We start from the raw sequence: 23,220 nt of genomic DNA on the forward strand, positions 1-23,220 counted from the left end.
GTCCTGATAATCAATTAATACAACACTGTGTATAAACCATGCACTGACTGAGCCTGTCCTGATAATCAATTAATACAACACTGTGTATAAACCATGTGCTGACTGAGCCTGTCCTGATAATCAATTAATACAACACTGTGTATAAACCATGCACTGACTGAGCCTGTCCTGATAATCAATCAATACAACACTGTGTATAAACCATGCGCTGACTGAGCCTGTCCTGATAATCAATCAATACAACACTGTATATAAATCATGCACTGACTGAGCCTGTCCTGATAATCAATATATCACCATGTATAAGCCACGCACTGTGTGTGCCTGTCCTGATAGCCATCATCAATACATCACCATGTATAAAACATGTGCTGTCTGAGCCTGTCCTGATAATCAATCACTATATCACCATGTATAAACCATGCGCTGTCTAGGTCTGCCTGTAATCTGTTAGCAGGAGAAATCAATAGATAATGAATAAGTTATGCATCATCTGTCTAACACGTAGTAACACAGGTGACATTACATTATGTACAGGCACCCACCATTATTAGGGCCCTTTCTACTAATCTGCACTCAGCTCACACACTAACAGCCAGGTTTCCATGAAACATAGATGAGCTGCGCTTGTGATGTATTGTACACAGCCTGCTGCATTCCAGTGATCTTACAGAGGCACAGTGCCAGCAACACCCAGTCCGCTCCCCAATGCCATTCATTATTTGAAGTTTCATTTAATCCATCCTATTCTATTCTATTAACCCCAACTCCAAGATCACATTGACGCTACCCTGCCCCACACTCAGTACGGAACCTATCTCATTGTCATGGTTCTGGAGCAGATATAATGGGGCTTATTCACTTAACTGGGGATTGGACGAATACAAAGTTTAGTCCAAAACAGTTACATTTGTCCATACTTCTCATTTTAATGAATAAACCCTACAGTTTTTTCCCGTCATTAATTAACCCATTTAATGTCACTTTTCTGGAATTTACAGTATTGAATAAAAACATTGAAAAACTATAACTTAATATTTTTTCCCCATGCAAAGTATTTTATTTTCCAACCCCATTGTACAGCGCTATGGAATCTGATGGCGCTATATAAATAATATAATAATAATACATAATTAACTAATAGGGCTAGACAGGGATTTTAACACAATAGGGTCAGGAATACAAGTTTGTGTTCCTAACCCTATAGTGATCGTTTTAGCCCCATTTGTGTCAATCATTAACACTAGTTTTACACGTCTTCAATGTACCCCATATCACATAGGGTGCAAAATAACATTATTTTAGTCTAACCTCAAAACACTTTGGGAAAATGTTGAGATTCCATTGCTTGCGGAACAAACCATTAAATCTAGACCTGCAACAGCGTATATCAGTAACTAACAAGTATATGTATAACTATATATCCAATTTAATTCAGTAGGACATCCAGAAAACTGGGGGGTCGGAGGAATTATTGACAGTTGCATTATTTGTTTTCCCCAGAATTTAAACCAGACTTGATTCCAATATAATTCACCTATATCAGGTCTGGAAACTGCAATAAAACTTGTAACATTTTGGCTTTGCTATAGTGGTTACCATTGAATTGGATATTGAACGGCACAAACGTACAAATTAGTACATTTTATACACTCTAGTGAAACATATGGCAAACATGTAATTAACATTTTCAGTGACAAATAATTCTCACATCTAAGAATGTACCATATATGTTCTGTGATTACAATGTCATTTATATAATGTACCTATTTTTCTTTGTGATATGAGATGTCAAAAAATAAATAAACGAAATATCGCTTTAACAGGCCACTCGTCGGCAATTAAGTATAAATGTCATATGGTTAACCAATAACTATGATGAGAATAGTTATTTTTATTAAAAAATAATAATCTGAAAACTACGTTTTTGTATGCAAACAATAGCATTACGGAATATAGGACCAGCAGCCAGGTAGGTAACACTTACCTGTGGGGCAGCCCCGTTCATCGATGCCACTCTCACAGTCTCGCTCTCCATCACATTGCCATGACAACGGGATGCACTTATTGCTTGATCCCCCGCAACTAAATTTCTGTGCTGCACATACCGGCTTCACTGTAAAGAGACAGAGCAGGGTATTAGCATTCACCTTAAAGGGACCCTGCAGGCGCTGTAACGGCTTCATCTCATTGAAGTGGCTACAGTCCCCTGTCGCCATCCTTCCATTCAGTGTTAAACCGTTTTTAACTTTTCAATGCAAAACTAGACTTCCCAGAAGCCCATCCTCTCTGTGCTTTTCGGGCGAATAAGGAAGCAATAGCCTGAGCAACAATGGGCAGCTGTGATTGGCTGAGATTATCAGCTGACTGCATTCGGCCTATCACAGCGCCCCTTCAGATATAAATCTGTATTACTAAAAAGAAGTGTATAATCTCATTATGAATGCTTTCCTATGCGACCGGCTGAATGCGAGCGCGGCTCCTGCCGCGCATGCGCATTCGGCCGATGACGTCGCGAGGAAGAAGAGGAGGAGGAGGAAAGCTCCCCGCCCGGTGCTGGAGAAAGAGGTAAGTTTAACCCCTTCCTCCCCCCAGAGCCCGGCGGGAGTGGGTCCCTGAGGGTGGGGGCACCCTCAGGGCACTCTAGTGCCAGGAAAACGAGTATGTTTTCCTGGCACTAGAGTGGTCCTTTAATGAAGCAGTTTTGGTGTATAGATTATGCCCCTGCAGCCTCACTGCTCAATCCTCTGCCATTTAGGAGTTAAATCCCTTTGTTTATGAACCCTAGTCACACCTCCCTGCATGGGACTTGCACAGCCTTTCTAAACACTTCCTGTAAAGAGTCATCTAAAGTTTATCCTTCCCTTATGGCAATTCTGTTTAATTTAGATTTTATCCCCTGCTATGTTAATAGCTTGCTAGACCCTGCAAGAGCTTCCTGTATGTGATTAAAGTTCAATTTACAGAGAAAGATACATTTGTTCAAGGTAAATTACATAGTAAGTAGAAGTATAGATCAGGGTGTTGCAGTGGATGTGATCTACTTGGATTTTGCCAAGGCATTTGATACGGTTCCTCACAATAGGTTAGTCTTCAAACTAAAAGAAATTGGTGTAGATTAATATTCTTGTTCTTGGGTAGAACATTGGCTTAAGGATAGAGTACAACAAGTTGTCATTAAAACTAGACAAAAGTGGTAAGTGGTGTCCCTAAGGGTTCTGTTTTGGGGCCGCTTCTATTTAACATGTTTATAAATGATCTTGAAATAGGTGTTGAAAGCCATGTTTTAGTGTTTGCAGATGACACAAAACTTTGTAAAGTAATATGTGAGCAGGATATTGCTTTGCTGCAGAGGGATTTGGATAGATTGGGGGACTGGGCACTAAAATGGCAGATGAAATTTAATGTAGAGAAATGTAAAGTTATGGATTTCGGGGTCAAGAATGCACAAGCAACTTACACCCTAAATGGTAGTGAATTAGGGATAACCACACACGAGAAGGATTTGGGAATTGTTTTAGACAACAAATTAGGCAGCAATATGCAATGTCGATCTGCAGTTGCTAAGGCCAGTAAGGTATTGTCATGTATAAATAGGGACATAAATTCTCAGGATGAAAATATAATTTTGCCTCTTTATAAAATCGCTGGTAATACCACACCTTGAATATGCTGTGCAATTTTGGGCATAGAATTGAGCAGTAAAACCTGAGAAGCATGATCTGTACACTAAAACTGCTTAATTAAGCTAAAGTTGTTTAGGTGACTGTAGTGTTCCTTTAACTTGTAGCTTGCTGCCCCAATAACACGGAAATGTCCTTCCAATAAGATCTAAATCTTTTTTAATCTGAAAAGGGACACTAACATCTTTAAACACCAACTTGGAGTAAGGGATATCAAAGTTTTCATGCATTTTCATTATCTTGCATTTCATTAGTATATTAAACTAATTAGAAAGTAATTACAGGTAGCTTGATAAGAAATTGCATTCCCTTTCCTCCCACGAACACAAAATAAATGGAGGATTACGATTGGCTGAGGAATTATAGCCCAATTCCTGATCTCCGCAGACCATGGAGACCAATTCAGAGGAATAACTGGGTATTTTCACTGCATTTAGTTAAGGAGAGGGTAATCTCAAACTTGGAGTATCCATTAAAATTGTTGCTGCAGTAGAGAGATTGAGGGCAAAATAGAAATGGTTCATTTAAAGAGAGGCTCTCACAGTGACCTCCCAGAGATGTTTAATTTAATAATATAATATTACTCGGAAAAACCTCTACTAATAAATACCACAGCAGTCCACGATGTTAAATTATGCTACAGATTTTTAAAGGAAGTATTTGTCCATGATTTAAGTATTTATGTAAAATTCTCAAATACGGTAGTTAAATTGTCCTACCCACTCAACTCCAGAACGCTCGGCCAGTGTTTCAATCACTGAATGAAACCTTCTTAGTAAGATGTGCTTATTAAGTCTACAATTTACCACAAAAGCCCTGAAGACACTTTTTCAAGTGTCTCAAATTCAAAAATGTTGTGGCATTTTTTTTGATGAAAAAAAAAAAATATATCTTGTTATGGTTACATGTTGATATAAAAGATTATTACAGTAACAGAATTAAACATGTTTGTCCTAGATATGGGTTAGTCTTTACAATGCAGACAGGGATTAAGTCTATTTATCTCTCGGGATCATCCAAGAAAAGCATAATTTTAGAAATGACAATTTTGACATTTTATTAACCATGGACTCTGTTCAAAGTGCAAAATTCATTCTTTTCTCTTTTTTTTGTACTTTGTAAAAAAAAAAATAATTGTCACCCTACCCCCATCTCGAGAGGGTTGAGAGGGATACATGATCAGATCTGCGTCCCTGAGACAGCTGTCACATTAATTACAGGCTCAGTAACATCCCAACCTCTCTTCAAACGGATAATGAAAAATTCTGCCATTGCTATTGAGAAAATAAAAAGCTTTATAAAAGAAAAGAAGATCTTTTCAATCAGACGAGCCAAATCTACAGATTGTCTGATGGACGGAAAACTGAAAGGACGACTGATGCGTGAAATGATGAGAGAATTATCCGCTCACAACATCCGACTCTGACCTGCGGCTTCACAGTAGCGTGGAATGAAAACATTACATGGAATGTATGAAAACGATAACCCATGCGAGGATGTAAGCTGGTCCTGTGTATTCGTCATTCAATTAGATCTGCTGACTAGTTCATCTCGTGGCAACAAGTGCCATTAATTATTTACTGCACTAGTATTAGCTTACTAAATAATCCTAAGCAGAACAAACCCCAGACATTGACTCTGTTCAATGTGTATAATTAATAAAACAATAGATCATGGTTACAGACTGTCGAGTAGAGGGCAAAAGACCATCTACGCAGCGTAGCAGACACTCACTCACTGTCTGTATTGAGCATAGAGTGCGTGATCAGACACACTCACTGTGGGTTTTAAGCAGAGGTTATGAGATCAGACACACTCATGGTCTGTATTCAGGGCACATGATCAGATACACACTCACTTCCTGTATTTAGCAGGGAGTACGTGATTAGACACACAAATTCACGGTCTGTATTTGCAGAGGGTATGCGATCATGGTCATGGTCATGGTTACAAAACACTCTACGTGCAGCATGAAACGCCGCACATACAGAGATGAACCCCTTCGCTCCCGGAGGTGTAACTCCACCTACGGCAGTGTCATTAGCTATTCCAGGACAAAGTTCTAGGCTGGCTAATGTCATTTTTGTGCAAAATTGACACCGATATGGCAGAACGCCAAACCTGCCCTACCTCCATGCCGCCCCTGTCTTCCTTACGCTACTGAAGAGGGGGAGTGACATCAGCTATGGAGGATCAAGTTGGAAGGAGAACTTGTTAATGGAGGTTAATATTTGTTTAAGCTTAGAGGTGGTGAACCACCTCAGAAAGGGTTACAATAAGCCTTTAATTACTTTGTGTTCCAAAGCATCAGTCTCCTACCAGGCATCAGAGTTAAACCCAAGCTGAGGGTACTTACCTGCACTGCAGGTAGCTTCGGACTCGTCACTTCCGTCAATGCACTCTTCCTCCCCATCGCATTTCCAGTGCGCCGGGACACAATGTCCATTGTTACAGGTGAACTCATTCTCCGCACAAGATTTCTTAACTGTTAAACAGAAATATTAGAGTCACATTAAAAACGAACTTCATGAGGAAAAAAGAAAAAGATCTAATAAAAGAGGACTTTGTTATTCATAATGATCCCCCACCCCAACTGTTACCTCTCTACTCTGTGTAAGCTAAACAGCAAAATAAGCTATTATGCAGGCATTAATCTCAGTGTCCACATTGGTTTTAGCCACACTGATTGGCATGTGGAAGTTTTGTCTGACCCAGTGACAATGGTTTGCAATCTGCCCCAGAATGCTGTACACATGATGCAGATTTTAAAGCTTATATGATATAGCCATTTGGGAGGGGAAAAAAAAAGTATATATTTAATTTGATGGTTTGAGTTAATCCAAGAAACATTTTTGTTCCACCAACACTTTTTTTTTTTCTTTTTTTCTTTTAAAAAGACAAACATGTTCCATGGACCAAAATCTGAGCACTACTATGTCTTGGTTTCTCCAATGACAAGTCATGCACGTATACATAAAAAATAAATAAAATCACACAGATCTACGGACGCTTAGCATTGACAATTTCCATTACCGTAATACTGTATATCGAGCAAATTATGTTTAACAAATTAATTTACCCTGAAGCAGATTACATGATTTAGTGTGCATGCAGTGTATCAATGGAAAAAGCTGTACACAGACTGCTAGTCACTAAGTGCCTTTCACTAGCAGATCGCTGGCTACAAAGCTAGTTCATATACTGACTGGTAAATATGGAACATCAGGAATCAATCAATATCCACGCAAAGAAAGTACCATCTCCCTTTGGTATAGAGCCTGGTATAGAAATTAAAGAGACCGTCACCTTCTAGGGTCTTCTCATATTTTTAAAAGACCCCCGATGGTGTGCAGTGTCCAGGGCTTTCTGGAAAGTAGGTTTACTCACCCGAAGCGGTCCTTTGTGGCCACCACCATCGCGCATGCACAAGATACATTGATGTCTATGGTGGTTCCCACAAGGCCCTCCATAGACAAAGCCTTTTTTATTATGGCTGGCAGAACAGACGTAACTGGTAGCTTTGCCTTTTGTCAAGTGGTGTCATTTGGAGGAAAAGTTCATCAGACAAAGTAGTCCCTACCTTGTCTTATATTTTTGGGTACATTGGAATTTCAGTGAAATTTCAACACACAGTCAATGTAAATGTTTCATAAGGAGTTTAGCTTTATCAAAATACTTCATTTTTATTTAATTTTTGGGGGGGAGGGAGAGGCAGAGCCACTTTAAGGAGAATTTACCTTTAAGGAGGTCACACGAGAGGGCTGGTAATATTTGGCGTGAGTGGAACATGGGGCAAGAACAAAAGAATTTCAGTATGAAAAGGGAAACTTAATTCATTTATCCACAAAGGTTAGAGCCCTTATAGGATCACTGCAGGCACATTGAAGTTGTTATAGTGCCAGCAGGCTTGCCCCCCAGTCCTACCTCCCAAAACCCAATATTACATTAAACAGAAGGCTTGGAAGCGCAGCTACAAGCCACACATTCAAGCCTTTTGAATATGAGAATGGAGAATCTTACTTTATTCAATGATTCTCTATAGAGGACTTGTAGGGGCATTGCGCATGCACCTACGCCCCCCAATGCTCCTCTATAAAGACCATTGGACTTCCCCTCATCCTGGAGGCATAACTCCAGAATGACGCAACATGAGGATGACGTTGACATTTTAAACAGATCCTCCATCTAAGCTATCTAGGACTGTAGCGTTTGAAATATGTATTCCCAATCCTACAGTGTTTCTTTGAATAAAATCCTGAAATTCATTAACAACCTTGTAGCAGGATAATCGATCCACACAGGTGAATCAAGAAATCGATTGTTCGTTACAAAAGCAGCAGAACAGTAACCACATGTAAAAAGCCATTACCTGAAATAGGACTCCACGTAGCGGAAGGGTTATATATAATAGTGTATAAAGCCTGCAGAAAGGCGAGGATTAACAAACGCTTCGCAGACAAAAGAAAGAGCTGGGATAAAATAAAGAGTTGGTGCCAATTTGAGGCTACTTAGGGGACATGGTAAAAACGCACCAGCACATAGCCGGACTCTCTTTACAATTTAAGGATCAGCAACTAATGCCTGTACAAAAACTTCCTTTTTTTGCACGAGTTTCCTGGTCTCCTGCGAGTTACCAAGACAACAGCCGCCATTAGAATACAAATCACTTCTTCTGCAGCAAGTACCAATGCGGCATGCAAATGCGAGGAGCGACTGAGTAAACACAGAGGCAGCAGGGTCAGCACAGACAAACCGTATACAAAGCACAGTGTTATTAATGGTCCATACCGGCACGCCCCTCCACGGAAACCACAATCCTTCTACCTTTGTGCGAGGGGGGAAATCGGCACATTGTTTGTGAGATCACAGCTTGTTACTTTGTTCCAAGCCAAGACAGAAGTCACTAGGGTCACTGTGTGATCCCCCACCCCCAAATACAAGCCATTTAATGTCAGTGCATGCTGGGAGATATCCTGTTATTTACTAAAAAAAGCTCTTTGCAGCGTAGGAAAGCAAAGTCACAATGGCTTGCTGAAAGTTATTATTGAGATCAGCTCCAGGTTTCTATAGAGCAGGAGACAATGCGGGAAATGTAAAAGCCTTTCATGTATTGTAAATAAGAACTGCCTTAATTGTGGCATTTAGCAGTGCATTGTGTTCTATTGCGTAGGTGTCCAACCAAGGCCGTGCACACCTAATCCTATCCAGACCATTTTTACCCAGACCCACCTCCCCCTTCTCTGCCACTTCAATTAGATGAACAGTGGCCAACATGCCAGCAAGCGTAGCACTATGCCGACGCAAATACAAGGCTACAGAGGGGTGGGTAATCTTACAGGCTACAACAGCTGTATCACCAAATATTGTCTCTCACTGCTAGGCCGTGCTGTATTGTTCTCACATTCCCAGTTTTACCCACCCTGATGTATCTCACTGTTGATTGATGCCCACCCTCCTTTTAAATCCTTTTTAACTGGCACACACATTTAGAAGATGGAGGCTATCCAGCAAAAAGCTTAAAACGGTTTCTGGGTTTCCTTTGTCATTGGTTTTAGCGAGGTACTTCTCTGGCTTATCTGCAGCTCCCATCTTCCTTAGTTTGAGGGACAGTTAAAGAAAACTATCTGGAAAGATTACTATACAGAATCATTTGACCTAAAATTGTTAAATTCCTTTGCCAACTTTCCACAGTCTTAGTGCGTACATATTTCTCGCAGCTTTTTGAAAGCCACAGAGTGAATCACTAAACCAGGAATTACTAGCCAAAAGACCAAAAGAGCCAGACTGGGAGATTAGCCGAGTTAGGTACTTTTGCTTAAAATTTGCACATTCCTTTTCCACTTCCAGCAACGTCCAATTTGACAAGTCAGCGAAACCGAGAACAGAAAAGGCTTAAAGACGATGGGGGACGATGGGGGCTCCAAATGTCCCCATGCTTTCCAGCCATTGGTGAATGGCAATTTAGCTCCGGTGAGTGAGTTTTCCATGGACTGAGCACCGACTGACAATTCTTGGTGTTTAAAAGCGGCACGGTCATACCCGCATTGAAAAATTAGCATTTTATAAAGATAAAAGCTTTATGAGCTACTTATTTTGACTGTGTTGGAATTTAACTGAAATTCTAACCCAGTCAATGGATATACAGGGACACATTATTAGGGAATACTTTGTCTCTGCATATTTCAAACAGCTGACACTTCTAGACACTGGGCAGAGCTACCGCCATCTAGAAGTGTGCTAAGCCAGGAGTGCTGGCAACTGGTAAAACTTAGGACTTTATGCCTCACCAGTCCCTTGGGTAAGGTTGATAGAGGTTTTCATGACGTGCCTTCTTTGATTTTAAATTGGAATAAAGATTGTTCAATTCGGCTGTCCACCGTTTTCTGCAGCAAATGCTGGATACTGGATATAAACAACATCACATGGCCTGAGCAATCTCTTACCTGCTCAACATTTCTGAGTGTATTTTTTTAAGTTAATACACGCAAAAGGTTCTGCTAAGTTGACTATTTATTTTATCAAGGCACTTAAAATTTTAGAGAAATTATATAGCGCCTTATATACTTGTTTATCTTGTTTTTTTTTTGTTCCTTTAATGTAATCTAAGAATTATGATATGTGACATAAGTGGTCCAACCTTTTGGTGAGGTTTCTAGTTTGCCTGTATATCTGTCTGTAAGGGAATGCCACCTGTCAGAATTACGGTTTACAAATGTTCTGTTTAATCAAGGGTTTGCTTTGTGTACAAGATCAATAAGTAACATTTTTATTGGAATCTCTTGGCTTGAAAACTTTATTGCTGTCCAGAAGAATCTGTCAGCAGTGGGACAAGATGGCATTACATACAGAGCTGGGGACTGGCAGTCTAAAGTTCTGTATAGTTTGCAGAAATCTTCATCAGCCACCAGTCTAAATGCATGTATTGCGTGTGTACTTCACATGTTGCAATGGTAAGCCCACATACCTCCTATACAGTCTGACTGATATAGAGGGATGAGAGATCACAAGTAAGTTCCTCTCTCCTCCTACATGTAACGATCCAGGGAGGGACACTTGAAATCTTTCACCCAGAGTGTTGAAGAAATGACCCAGTACTATCTGTGTGCAGAAGGATACAGTATGGTGTCTGTGAGGTATTTTGCTATGAAACACCGCATACACAATGCTGCCAGATGTGTAACTCAACTAAACTGCATATAAAATCTTCATAGGAAAACAACTAAACTTCATAAAAAACACAAGAACACTTCCTAGTATGCTACATCGCACAACCCCTGCTATTACTCCATATAACAGCCCCTAATAACCCTCACTATTACTCCATATAACAGCCCCTAATAACCCCTGCTATTACTCCATATAACAGCCCCTAATAACCCTCACTATTACTCCATATAACAGCCCCTAATAACCCCTGCTATTACTCCATATAACAGCCCCTAATAACCCTCACTATTACTCCATATAACAGCCCCTAATAACCCCTGCTATTACTCCATATAACAGCCCCTAATAACCCTCACTTTGAATCCATGTAACAGCCCCTTATAACCCCTGCTATTACTCCATGTAACAGCCCCTAATAACCCTCACTATTACTCCATATAACAGCCCCTAATAACCCTCACTATTACTCCATATAACAGCCCCTAATAACCCCTGCTATTACTCCATATAACAGCCCCTAATAACCCTCACTATTACTCCATGTAACAGCCCCTAATAACCCTCACTATTACTCCATGTAACTTCCCCTAGTAACCCTCACTATTACTCCACGTAACAGCCCCTAATAACCCTCACTATTACTCCATATAACAGCCCCTAATAACCCTCACTATTACTCCATGTAACTTCCCCTAGTAACCCTCACTATTACTCCACGTAACAGCCCCTAATAACCCTCACTATTACTCCATATAACAGCCCCTAATAACCCCTACTATTACTCCATATAACAGCCCCTAATAACCCCTGCTATTACTCCATGTAACTTCCTCTAATAACCCTCACTATTACTCCATGTAACAGCCCCTAATAACCCTCACTATTACTCCATATAACAGCCCCTAATAACCCTCACTTTTACTCCATGTAACAGCCCCTAATAACCCTCACTATTACTCCATGTAACTTCCCCTGATAACCCTCACTATTACTCCACGTAAAAGCCCCTAATAACCCTCACTATTACTCCATATAACAGCCCCTAATAACCCCTGCTATTACTCCATGTAACTTCCTCTAATAACCCTCACTATTACTCCATATAACAGCCCCTAATAACCCTCACTTTTACTCCATGTAACAGCCCCTAATAACCCTCACTATTACTCCATGTAACTTCCCCTAATAAACCTCACTATTACTCCACGTAAAAGCCCCTAATAACCCTCACTATTACTCCATATAACAGCCCCTAATAACCCTCACTATTACTCCATATAACAGCCCCTAATAACCCTCACTATTACTCCATGTAACTTCCCCTAGTAACCCTCACTATTACTCCACGTAACAGCCCCTAATAACCCTCACTATTACTCCATATAACAGCCCCTAATAACCCCTACTATTACTCCATATAACAGCCCCTAATAACCCCTGCTATTACTCCATGTAACTTCCTCTAATAACCCTCACTATTACTCCATGTAACTTCCCCTAATAACCCTCACTATTACTCCATGTAACAGCCCCTAATAACCCTCACTATTACTCCATGTAACAGCCCCTAATAACCCTCACTATTACTCCATGTAACTTCCCCTAATAACCCTCACTATTACTCCATATAACAGCCCCTAATAACCCTCACTATTACTCCATGTAACTTCCCCTAATAACCCTCACTATCACTCCATGTAACAGCCCCTAATAACCCTTACTATTACTCCATATAACAGCCCATAATAACCAGTGCTATTACTCCATGTAACAGCCCCTAATAACCTACTATGGCTCTATATAACAGCCCATAATAACCCCTGCTATTACTCCATATAACAGCCCCTAATAACCCCTACTATTACTCCATATAACAGCCCTAATAACCCTCACTATTACTCCATATAACAACCCCTAATAACCCTCACTATAACTCCATATAACAACCCCTAATAACCCCTACTATTAATCCATATAAAAGCCCCTAATAACCCATATTACTCCATATAACAGCCCCTAATAGCCCCTGCTATTACTCCATGTAACAGCCTCTAATAACGCCTACTCTTACTCCATATAACAGCTCCTAATAACCCCTACTATTACTTCATATAACAGCCCCTAATAACCCCTACTATTACTCCATATAACAGCCCCTAATAACCCCTGCTATTACTCCATGTAACTGCCCCTAATAACCCCTGATATTACTCCACATAACAGCCCCTAATAGCCCCTACTATGGCTCGATATAACAGCCCCTAATAACCCATGCTATTACTCCATCTAACAGCCCTAATAACCCTCACTATTACTCCATATAACAACCCCTAATAACCCTCACTATAACTCCATATAACAACCCCTAATAACCCCTACTATTAATCCATATAAAAGCCCCTAATAACCCATATTACTCCATATAACAACCCCTAATAACCCCTGCTATTACACCATATAATAGCCCCTAATAGCCCCTGCTATTACTCCATGTAACAGCCCTAATAACCCTCACTATTACTCCATATAACAACCCCTAATAACCCCTACTATTAATCCATATAACAGCCCCTAATAACCCCTATTACTCCATAACAACCCCTAATAACCCCTACTATTACTCCATATAACAGCCCCTTATAACCCCTACTATTACTCCATGTAACAGCCCCTAATAACCCCTGCTATTACTCCATGTAACTGCCCCTAATAACCCCTGCTATTACTCCATATAACAGCCCCTAATAGCCCCTACTATGGCTCGATATAACAGCCCCTAATAACCCATGCTATTACTCCAACAGCCCTAATAACCCTCACTATTACTCCATATAACAACCCCTAATAACCCCTACTATTAATCCATATAACAGCCCCTAATAACCCCTACTATTAATCCATATAACAGCCCCTAATAACCCATATTACTCCATATAACAACCCCTAATAACCCCTGCTATTACACCATATAATAGCCCCTAATAACCCTCACTATTACTCCATGTAACAGCCCCTAATAGCCCCTGCTATTACTCCATGTAACAGCCCCTAATAGCCCCTGCTATTGCTCCATGTAAATGCCCCTAATAGCCCCTGCTATTGCTCCATGTAATAGCCCCTACTATGGCTCGATATAACAGCCCCTAATAACCCATGCTATTACTCCATCTAACAGCCCTAATAACCCCTATTACTCCATATAAGAGCCCATAATAGCGCCTATTACTCCATCTAACAGCCCCTAATAACCCCTACTCTTAATCCATATAACAGCCCCTAATAACCCCTATTACTCCATCTAACAGCCCTAATAACCCCTATTACTCCATATAACAGCCCATAATAGCGCCTATTACTCCATATAACAGCCCCTAATAACCCCTACTCTTAATCCATATAACAGCCCCTAATAACCCCTATTACTCCATATAACAGCCCCTAATAACCCCTGCTATTACTCCATATAACAGCCCCTACTATTACTCCATATAACAGCCCCTAATAACCCCTACTATTACTCCATATAACAGCCCCTTATAAACCCTACTATTACTCCATGTAACAGCCCCTAATAACCCCTGCTATTACTCCATGTAACTGCCCCTAATAACCCCTGCTATTACTCCATATAACAGCCCCTAATAGCCCCTACTATGGCTCGATATAACAGCCCCTAATAACCCATGCTATTACTCCATATAACAGCCCCTAATAGCCCCTACTATGGCTCGATATAACAGCCCCTAATAACCCATGCTATTACTCCATATAACAACCCCTAATAACCCTCACTATTACTCCATATAACAACCACTAATAACCCCTACTATTAATCCATATAACAGCCCCTAATAACCCATATTACTCCATATAACAACCCCTAATAACCCCTGCTATTACACCATATAATAGCCCCTAATAACCCTCACTATTACTCCATGTAACAGCCCCTAATAGCCCCTGCTATTACTCCATGTAACAGCCCCTAATAGCCCCTGCTATTGCTCCATGTAACAGCCCCTAATAGCCCCTACTATGGCTCGATATAACAGCCCCTAATAACCCATGCTATTACTCCATCTAACAGCCCTAATAACCCTCACTATTACTCCATATAACAACCCCTAATAACCCTCACTATTACTCCATATAACAACCTCTAATAACCCCTACTATTAATCCATATAACAGCCCCTAATAACCCATATTACTCCATATAACAACCCCTAATAACCCCTGCTATTACACCATATAATAGCCCCTAATAACCCTCACTATTACTCCATGTAACAGCCCCTAATAGCCCCTGCTATTACTCCATGTAACAGCCCCTAATAGCCCCTGCTATTACTCCATGTAACAGCCCCTAATAGCCCCTGCTATTGCTCCATGTAACAGCCCCTAATAGCCCCTGCTATTGCTCCATGTAACAGCCCCTACTATGGCTCGATATAACAGCCCCTAATAACCCATGCTATTACTCCATCTAACAGCCCTAATAACCCCTATTACTCCATATAACAGCCCATAATAGCGCCTATTACTCCATATAACAGCCCCTAATAACCCCTACTCTTAATCCATATAACAGCCCCTAATAACACCTATTACTCCATATAACAGCCCCTAATAACCCCTACTATTACTCCATATAAATTAACAACCCCTACTGTTACTCCATATAACAGCCCCCAATAGCCCCTACTATTATTCCATATAACAACCACTAATAACCCCTACTATTACTCCATGTAACAGCCCCTAATAACCCCTGCTATTACTCCATATAACAGCCCCTAATAACGCCTACTCTTACTCCATATAACAGCCCCCAATAACCCCTACTCTTAATCCATATAACAGCCCCTAATAACGCCTACTCTTACTCCATATAACAACCCCTACTATTACTCCACATAACAGCCCCTAATAAGCCCTACTCTTACTCCATATAACAGCCCCTAATAAGCCCTATTACTCCATATAACAGCCCCTACTATTACTCCATATAACAGCCCCTAATAACCCCTACTATTACTCCATGTAACAGCCCCTAATAACCCCTACTCTTAATCCATATAACAGCCCCTAATAACCCCTACTCTTAATCCATATAACAGCCCCTAATAACCCCTATTACTCCATATAACAGCCCCCAATAACCCCTACTATTACTCCATATAACAGCCCCTAATAAGCCCTACTCTTACTCCATATAACAGCCCCTAATAAGCCCTACTCTTAATCCATATAACAGCCCCTAATAACCCCTATTACTCCATATAACAGCCCATAATAACCCCTACTATTACTCCATATAACAGCCCCTAATAAGCCCTACTCTTACTCCATATAACAGCCCCTAATAAGCCCTACTATTACTCCATATAACAGCCCCTAATAACCCTCACTATTACTCCATATAACAACCCCTAATAACCCTCACTATTACTCCATATAACAACCCCTAATAACCCCTACTATTAATCCATATAATAGCCCCTAATAACCCTCACTATTACTCCATGTAACAGCCCCTAATAGCCCCTGCTATTACTCCATGTAACAGCCCCTAATAGCCCCTGCTATTACTCCATGTAACAGCCCCTAATAGCCCCTGCTATTGCTCCATGTAACAGCCCCTAATAGCCCCTACTATGGCTCCATGTAATAGCCCCTACTATGGCTCGATATAACAGCCCCTAATAACCCATGCTATTACTCCATCTAACAGCCCTAATAACCCCTATTACTCCATATAACAGCCCATAATAGCGCCTATTACTCCATATAACAGCCCCTAATAACCCCTACTCTTAATCCATATAACAGCCCCTAATAACCCCTATTACTCCATATAACAGCCCCTAATAACCCCTACTGTTACTCCATATAAATTAACAACCCCTACTGTTACTCCATATAACAGCCCCCAATAGCCCCTACTATTATTCCATATAACAACCACTAATAACCCCTACTATTACTCCATGTAACAGCCCCTAATAACCCCTGCTATTACTCCATATAACAGCCCCTACTCTTAATCCATATAACAGCCCCTAATAACGCCTACTCTTACTCCATATAACAGCCCCTAATAAGCCCTACTATTACTCCATATAACAGCCCCTACTATTACTCCATATAACAGCCCCTAATAAGCCCTACTCTTACTCCATATAACAGCCCCTAATAACCCCTACTATTACTTCATATAACAGCCCCTAATAACGCCTACTCTTACTCCATATAACATCCCCTAATAACCCCTACTATAACTCCATATAACAACCCTCACTATTACTCCATATATCAGCCCCTAATAACCCCTGCTATTACTCCATATAACAACCCATAATAACCCTTATCACTCCATATAACAGCCCCTATTACCCCATATACAGCCCCTAATAACCCCTATTACTCCATATAACAGCCCCTAATAACTCCTATTACTCCATATAACAGCCCCTAATAACCCTCATTTTAAATAAAACTAGATCAGACAGGAAGAAAAGAAGAACAGATCCTGAGAGAGGAAGAGAAGAGGATTCAATAGGAGAAAAGTAAGTTCTGCATGACCGTGCCGCTTTAAAACCCCATCCTTTTACCCCAAATAACACGGCATAGCTCATAACTTTCTATGTTAACTGAAATCGTTGCTATTTATAAATCTGCTTAGGAAACCTGATCACAGACATTTCCTCTCTAAGTACTACTATGACCAAGTTCAAATTTTACTGTAATCATCTCAATGCAAGATCCCAGCATGGGTCTGTCTGCCCCAGTGGGACTCCATCAGAATTCTAAAAAACATTGTGAGTGATGTGTCTATCATAGGAAGGGCTGTCGGACTGCACCTGCTCACAGACTAGTGACGGCAATATTAAGCAAAGCAGAACGATTTACGTATGACACGGCTATCGCACAGAATTCATATGGATGTAAAAGTAACAAAAAAGGTAAAAAAAGAAAAAGAAAAACACAACACCTCTCCAGAATACAGGTGTTGGTAAAATTCAAACATCAACTCTTGGTTTTTGGAGTGGCGGCACCTTTCTGTCTTGGACCAGGCTGGGGTCTCTGAGGTTCCTGCATTCAATGATCTCTGCCCAGAATAAGTTACTGAAGTATTTCAGTCACAATCCTGGTGATTGCTCTCATAGATCACATAAAGTCTTGCCGAGTTGGGGTTTACTGAATGAGTAGTTCAGGATTCAAAAGTAGTTTCACTCATGGACAGCATGAATAAACATCTAGGGCAATATTTCCTAACAGCTTTACTTGTGCTTTATTCACAAACAATGCTAGATAATCACACAACACGGGGTACATAAGGGATTTAAAGAATCTTGTTTATTACACGATCGGTGCAATAACATTACATTTTATACAAAACTAAAATACATTTCAGACTGATTCCCTCCTGATTCCAAAGTGTGTACAATTTCATACACTTTAACCTCCTTAGTGACATATGATTTTCCAGGACTGTCAACACGGTGTCCTTATTTAAGACAGCCCCTGTTTTGGACCCAAATTCTTCTGTCTGTTCTATCCTAATGTCCCTCTTTTCTAGGAGATCCATGTTGTTGGTGTGTCTGAGTGTATAACAGAGCTCCACAGTAATAATACTCCCAGTAATGTGTCTGAGTGTATAACAGAGCTCCACAGCAATAATACTCCCAGTAATGGGTCTGAGTGTATAACAGAGCTCCACAGTAATAATACTCCCAGTAATGTGTCTGAGTGTATAACAGAGCTCCAGACCAATAATACTCCCAGTAATGTGTCTGAGTGTATAACAGAGCTCCACAGTAATAATACTCCCAGTAATGTGTCTGAGTGTATAACAGAGCTCCAGACCAATAATACTCCCAGTAATGTGTCTGAGTGTATAACAGAGCTCCAGACCAATAATACTCCCAGTAATGTGTCTGAGTGTATAACAGAGCTCCAGACCAATAATACTCCCAGTAATGTGTCTGAGTGTATAACAGAGCTCCAGACCAATAATACTCCCAGTAATGTGTCTGAGTGTATAACAGAGCTCCACAGCAATAATACTCCCAGTAATGTGTCTGAACTGCAATAAATGTGAATAGAAATCAGTGTGTGTAAATAAGATACCTTGTACTTGTTCTAAATAACATTTGAATTGCATAAATTACAAATAGGGAATCACCTAATGTTTCTCAGAGCAGCCGCACCCCTGGCCACACACGCACTCACATCCCTAAAATTAAAGAGTCAGTCTTCATCCTTTTGAATGTTGGGAGCAATGTGATACATAGAGGGAGCTATCCAAATCCTTGTGATAAAGAGGTTAATGAATGGGCTTCTTATAAATATTATAGCAGCAGAGTGGTCTGTACCATTTTCCTCAGCAATCTCACCCAGAACGGGGTTGTTCAGAGCTCTCTACTAGAAATTTCAACCAGAATTTTTTTTCTGCTGAGCAACTAAACTCTATCTGCTCTGCAATTATCTCAGTTTTTCTTATTTTCTTATTAAGTACTTCCAAACATCTCACCCACAGTTTTGCCGTGTCAAACTGACGTGCTTGCCACACAAACACTGTATCTAAAAAGCCGAGGCCAGGTTTGAGCCACAACAAGGCTCTGAAGAATAAAGGTCACAGACTAAACACCCAGACGGAGTGTCATTCTTCGTACATGAGAACCCAAGACGAAAAAAAACAAACAGCTTTTTCACAGTCTCACTCAACGTAACCTTGAGAAAGATCACAAAGGAACCGAGAAAATCTGATCTAATGCGACAAGTCTTACTCCGTGAATCACAGACATGCCAACAGCTCAGCCATCTTATTCTACAGTCATTTTTCCCATTTAGTTCCACAGGTAAACCCTGGGTATTGTGCTCCGCAAATGGCATTACTTGCGAGGACAGATTTTACAAAGTAATACGAAGTATCCCTCGTTTAGGCAAGTCCATAAACCAGTCAATTGTGGAGAGTTGACAAGGAAGTTGCTAATTTTAGACCAAACTCGTCAAGCTGGACATATAGAGATGGGGAATTTTCCCAGTTCAACTGTTTTGGCCAAAAATGAGAAATATCCTTCTCATCTCTCCCGAAATTCCTGGATTAATCAATAACCAATATCGTAAGACTGGAAGACTGCAAGCAAGTATAAAGGCTGAGAAAGGAGGGGAAGAGGGCAGCGCCAGTAAAGTAATTTGTGTCACTGGTTACATGCCATGCTATAATGGGGAGTGTTCTACCGCCCATATGTCGGAATAACAGGCTTCCTGGCATGGCAACCAAGCAGGATTCTCCAAAAACATTCTGAGAATACAAAAAAAAAATTAGAACATGGTCCCAATAATCAGGGCTGTGTTCTTAAAATCAGGACTATTGGCAAGTATCGTGGAACTGACACGTCTTAACATAAATTCCCTGCAGACAAACTTTGAAAGTTGCATAGGAATCCCGTACTGGGTCTTAATCCAGGAGTAAAGGGATATTGCAAACTGGAATATATTTCTATATTTAGCCCATTATTTTGCCCAGCAGATGTTTTGTGTGTGTGATATGCTGCAGTTCAGCACTTGTGGCATTTTCTTCAACAGACAGACATGAAGAAAACTGCTGCACAAGACCAACATTTTTTTCATGGATGGATATACAAATGTTACTGCAGCACACGTTCCTTCATATAAAAAAAAAAATAATATATAAAAAAAACCAAAAAAAAAACTAATCTATGAAGGAACTGTCAGAGCACGGGTGGCGAAGTCCTGGTGAGGCAAAGCTATAAAATAGTCACTTTCAGATTACAAAGGGCGATATGGGGATGGAACATAAATAATCTGACAAGTGCACAGCCAATTCTACAAGTTTTTTTTTCCCCCTCCATTTTTTCCAGTACAACGAATGACAAAACCACCCAGGTACAATCTAAGAATAGACCAGGACTATACTCCGTCAAATTATACAACCAACATCTGTATCTTACCAGCTCGAAGATACTCACTGCTGGGACTTGTGCTCTATAATTATACTGAAAAACACACACATTAAATTAATTACACTCAAACCCCTCCAAGGCTTCACATATCTCCCAAGTATACTTGTTTAGGAGGGAGAGTCCCTATTCTGGTCCAAATCCCTCTGTCCCTCTTTTTTTTATCCCAATGTCCCTCTTTTCTAGGAGCTCAATATTGTTGGTGTGTCTGAGTGTATAGCAAAGCTCCACAGTAATAATACTCCCAGTAATGTGTAAATAAGATACATTGTTCTAATTCTGAATTACATTTTAGTTGTATAAATGGTTATTGTAAGTCATGTAAAATGTATCAGAACAGCCCTGCCCCCAGCCACACCCCAAAAATTAAAGTGTCCCTCTTTGCCTATTTTAAATTTTGAGAAGTATGGATTCACAAAGCTTTCTAAGAAAAACCACTCTAGTGTACAGTCAGTGTAAAGGCTGTGAAACAATACGCGAGCCGTGATACTGCGTCTGTAAATAACCTAGGGCAGCCATGACTGTCCAGAAAGTAATAACAGAAGTTGTGGTTAATCAATAGCTCATATCACATGGTGTCTTCAGAATACAAGACTTTCCCACAATGTAATTTAGGATGCAACATTTTGTTAGAGGGTTACTCCAGGCACCATGACCACTTCAGTGAAACGCTGCACATTCTGAGATTGACCCATATGCTACTGGATGTGCAACTGGGATGTAAATGGCTGGCTAATGCAACTGTAAATGGCTTGCTAGGGTCAAGTATGTACAACGTTCCATGCACAGAATGGCAATCAATGGCTAAGAAGGGTCAGCTGACTCTGAGCCAATGAATACCCCCCCAGGATTGGCGTCCGGTTTTTGCAGCCCTGGAACCCGGCAAGAACCAGAACTGTTGCTAAACTGTTTGCCCTATCACTGGGGGGGAAAGGACCAGGGTGCTCCTGGCATCATAACCACAGCAGCTTGTTAACTTGTTTACAAACACATTCAAAATCAATGCCCTATTTTTATCATGCATTTTTTCATTCTGTTAATTGGAGTGCTGTGGGGAATGAGAAATGACGCAAATTTGTTGGTTAAATGTAATCTGTGGGAGAATTTGCATGGTGAATTAAACAGGATGAATTATCTCAGGCACAAAATTAGATTAGCAAACACCAAAAAAAAACAGGGATCGTCAGAGAGTACTTTGACAATGGAGACACACACAGGAGGAGAAGAGACATCAATGGAATTGACTGAATGCTTCCTGATTCTATTGGTTCCCATGGTGACTGCCCCTCATTTAGTAATTATGACCATTTGTTAGAACACTTTGATAAATCTCATCCATTGTATTGGATTTCTGTTTTCAGACTTGCCTGATGAACGTGAACAATCTTAGCTATTTAGTACCAGTCTTGACTAGTTATTTTCCAGACCACTCTTATTTTGGCCTCTTTTCAAAAATGATAGATGCAACATTGTCAGATACCTCTTATTGGATTCCATTGGGACTGCCAAATTGTGTAGCACTTTAGTATAGAACTTTTTTTGCTTGTGTAAGTATAGCCTTCATGCATTATTATGATCAGTGTGGCTAAGCCATTGACCGTGTGTACACGGCACGGGAAGAAAAAATTCTGAGTGGGGCGAAGGCAGACGTGTTATATAACTCTCTCCCATCTGTCTGTGGGAGTTGTCTGTATGAGAGGAGATGCCCAGACCTGCTGGATTGGAGATAAACAGGAGATGATCAGGATTAGCAAACTGCAATCAAACACTTGTTTCATTCCAGAGTCAACAAGCAGAGGCCGAGACCCTCTCTGCATAATGATTATCTGGGGATTTAACAGCTTTGGATCAGCTGAAACGGGGGAATATATATAGCACATCAAGAGTGTGTGGGAAAGCAAGTCGGGACATGCTGACACAGCATCATGGGAATTGTAGTTCAGCAAAATCAAGTGAGCAAAGTACGGTTGCTTCATCCACCATATTTTATTAGATACACATCTCTTAAAAATTGCTGCCCTAAAGTAATCATTCCAAGACTGTACACAGGAAATCAATGCGTTACTCATGTAGCATATGAATCTCATATACAACAGGGTGGTTGTTTCTGGCAGTGAAAAGAGGTGGTCCGCGGCAAACACGGTGAATCAATAAAAAGCCCTTGTTTACCAGGCGGTGCGGTTCCCTCTGTATAACCAATTCTGTTTCATGTGTGACGGTTTTGAAGATTCCAAAACACTTGTCAAACGGAGCTGCCCAGAGTCTGACTGATCACATATACAGCAGGGACACCCGAGCAGAGCAACAGGTGCATCTATTTGCATAATTTATTGAAAATTAAATATTTACAGAGAGCAGCAATGAGGCTTTACAGCAATAGG

At 40.5% G+C, this 23,220-nt stretch overlaps 1 protein-coding gene across 2 annotated transcripts in view; it reads right to left on the bottom strand.

Annotated features, from left to right (window-relative positions):
* Positions 1-23,220, bottom strand: part of LRP8 (LDL receptor related protein 8) — a 125,754-nt gene that overhangs the window by 45,490 nt on the left and 57,044 nt on the right. For both annotated transcript variants that reach the window (XR_010084076.1, XM_063427849.1), the window contains exons 3-4: positions 6,040-6,168; positions 1,988-2,116 (exon numbers count right to left, since the gene is read on the bottom strand). Coding sequence is in view for 1 of the 2 variants with exons in the window: in XM_063427849.1 (XP_063283919.1) it covers positions 1,988-2,116; positions 6,040-6,168 (258 nt within the window). In the remaining variant the exon portion in view is untranslated. The remainder of the gene's footprint in view (positions 1-1,987; positions 2,117-6,039; positions 6,169-23,220) is intronic.

The sequence above is a fragment of the Pelobates fuscus genome, chromosome 7 (genome assembly GCF_036172605.1).
Source record: "Pelobates fuscus isolate aPelFus1 chromosome 7, aPelFus1.pri, whole genome shotgun sequence".
NCBI lineage: Eukaryota > Metazoa > Chordata > Amphibia > Anura > Pelobatidae > Pelobates > Pelobates fuscus.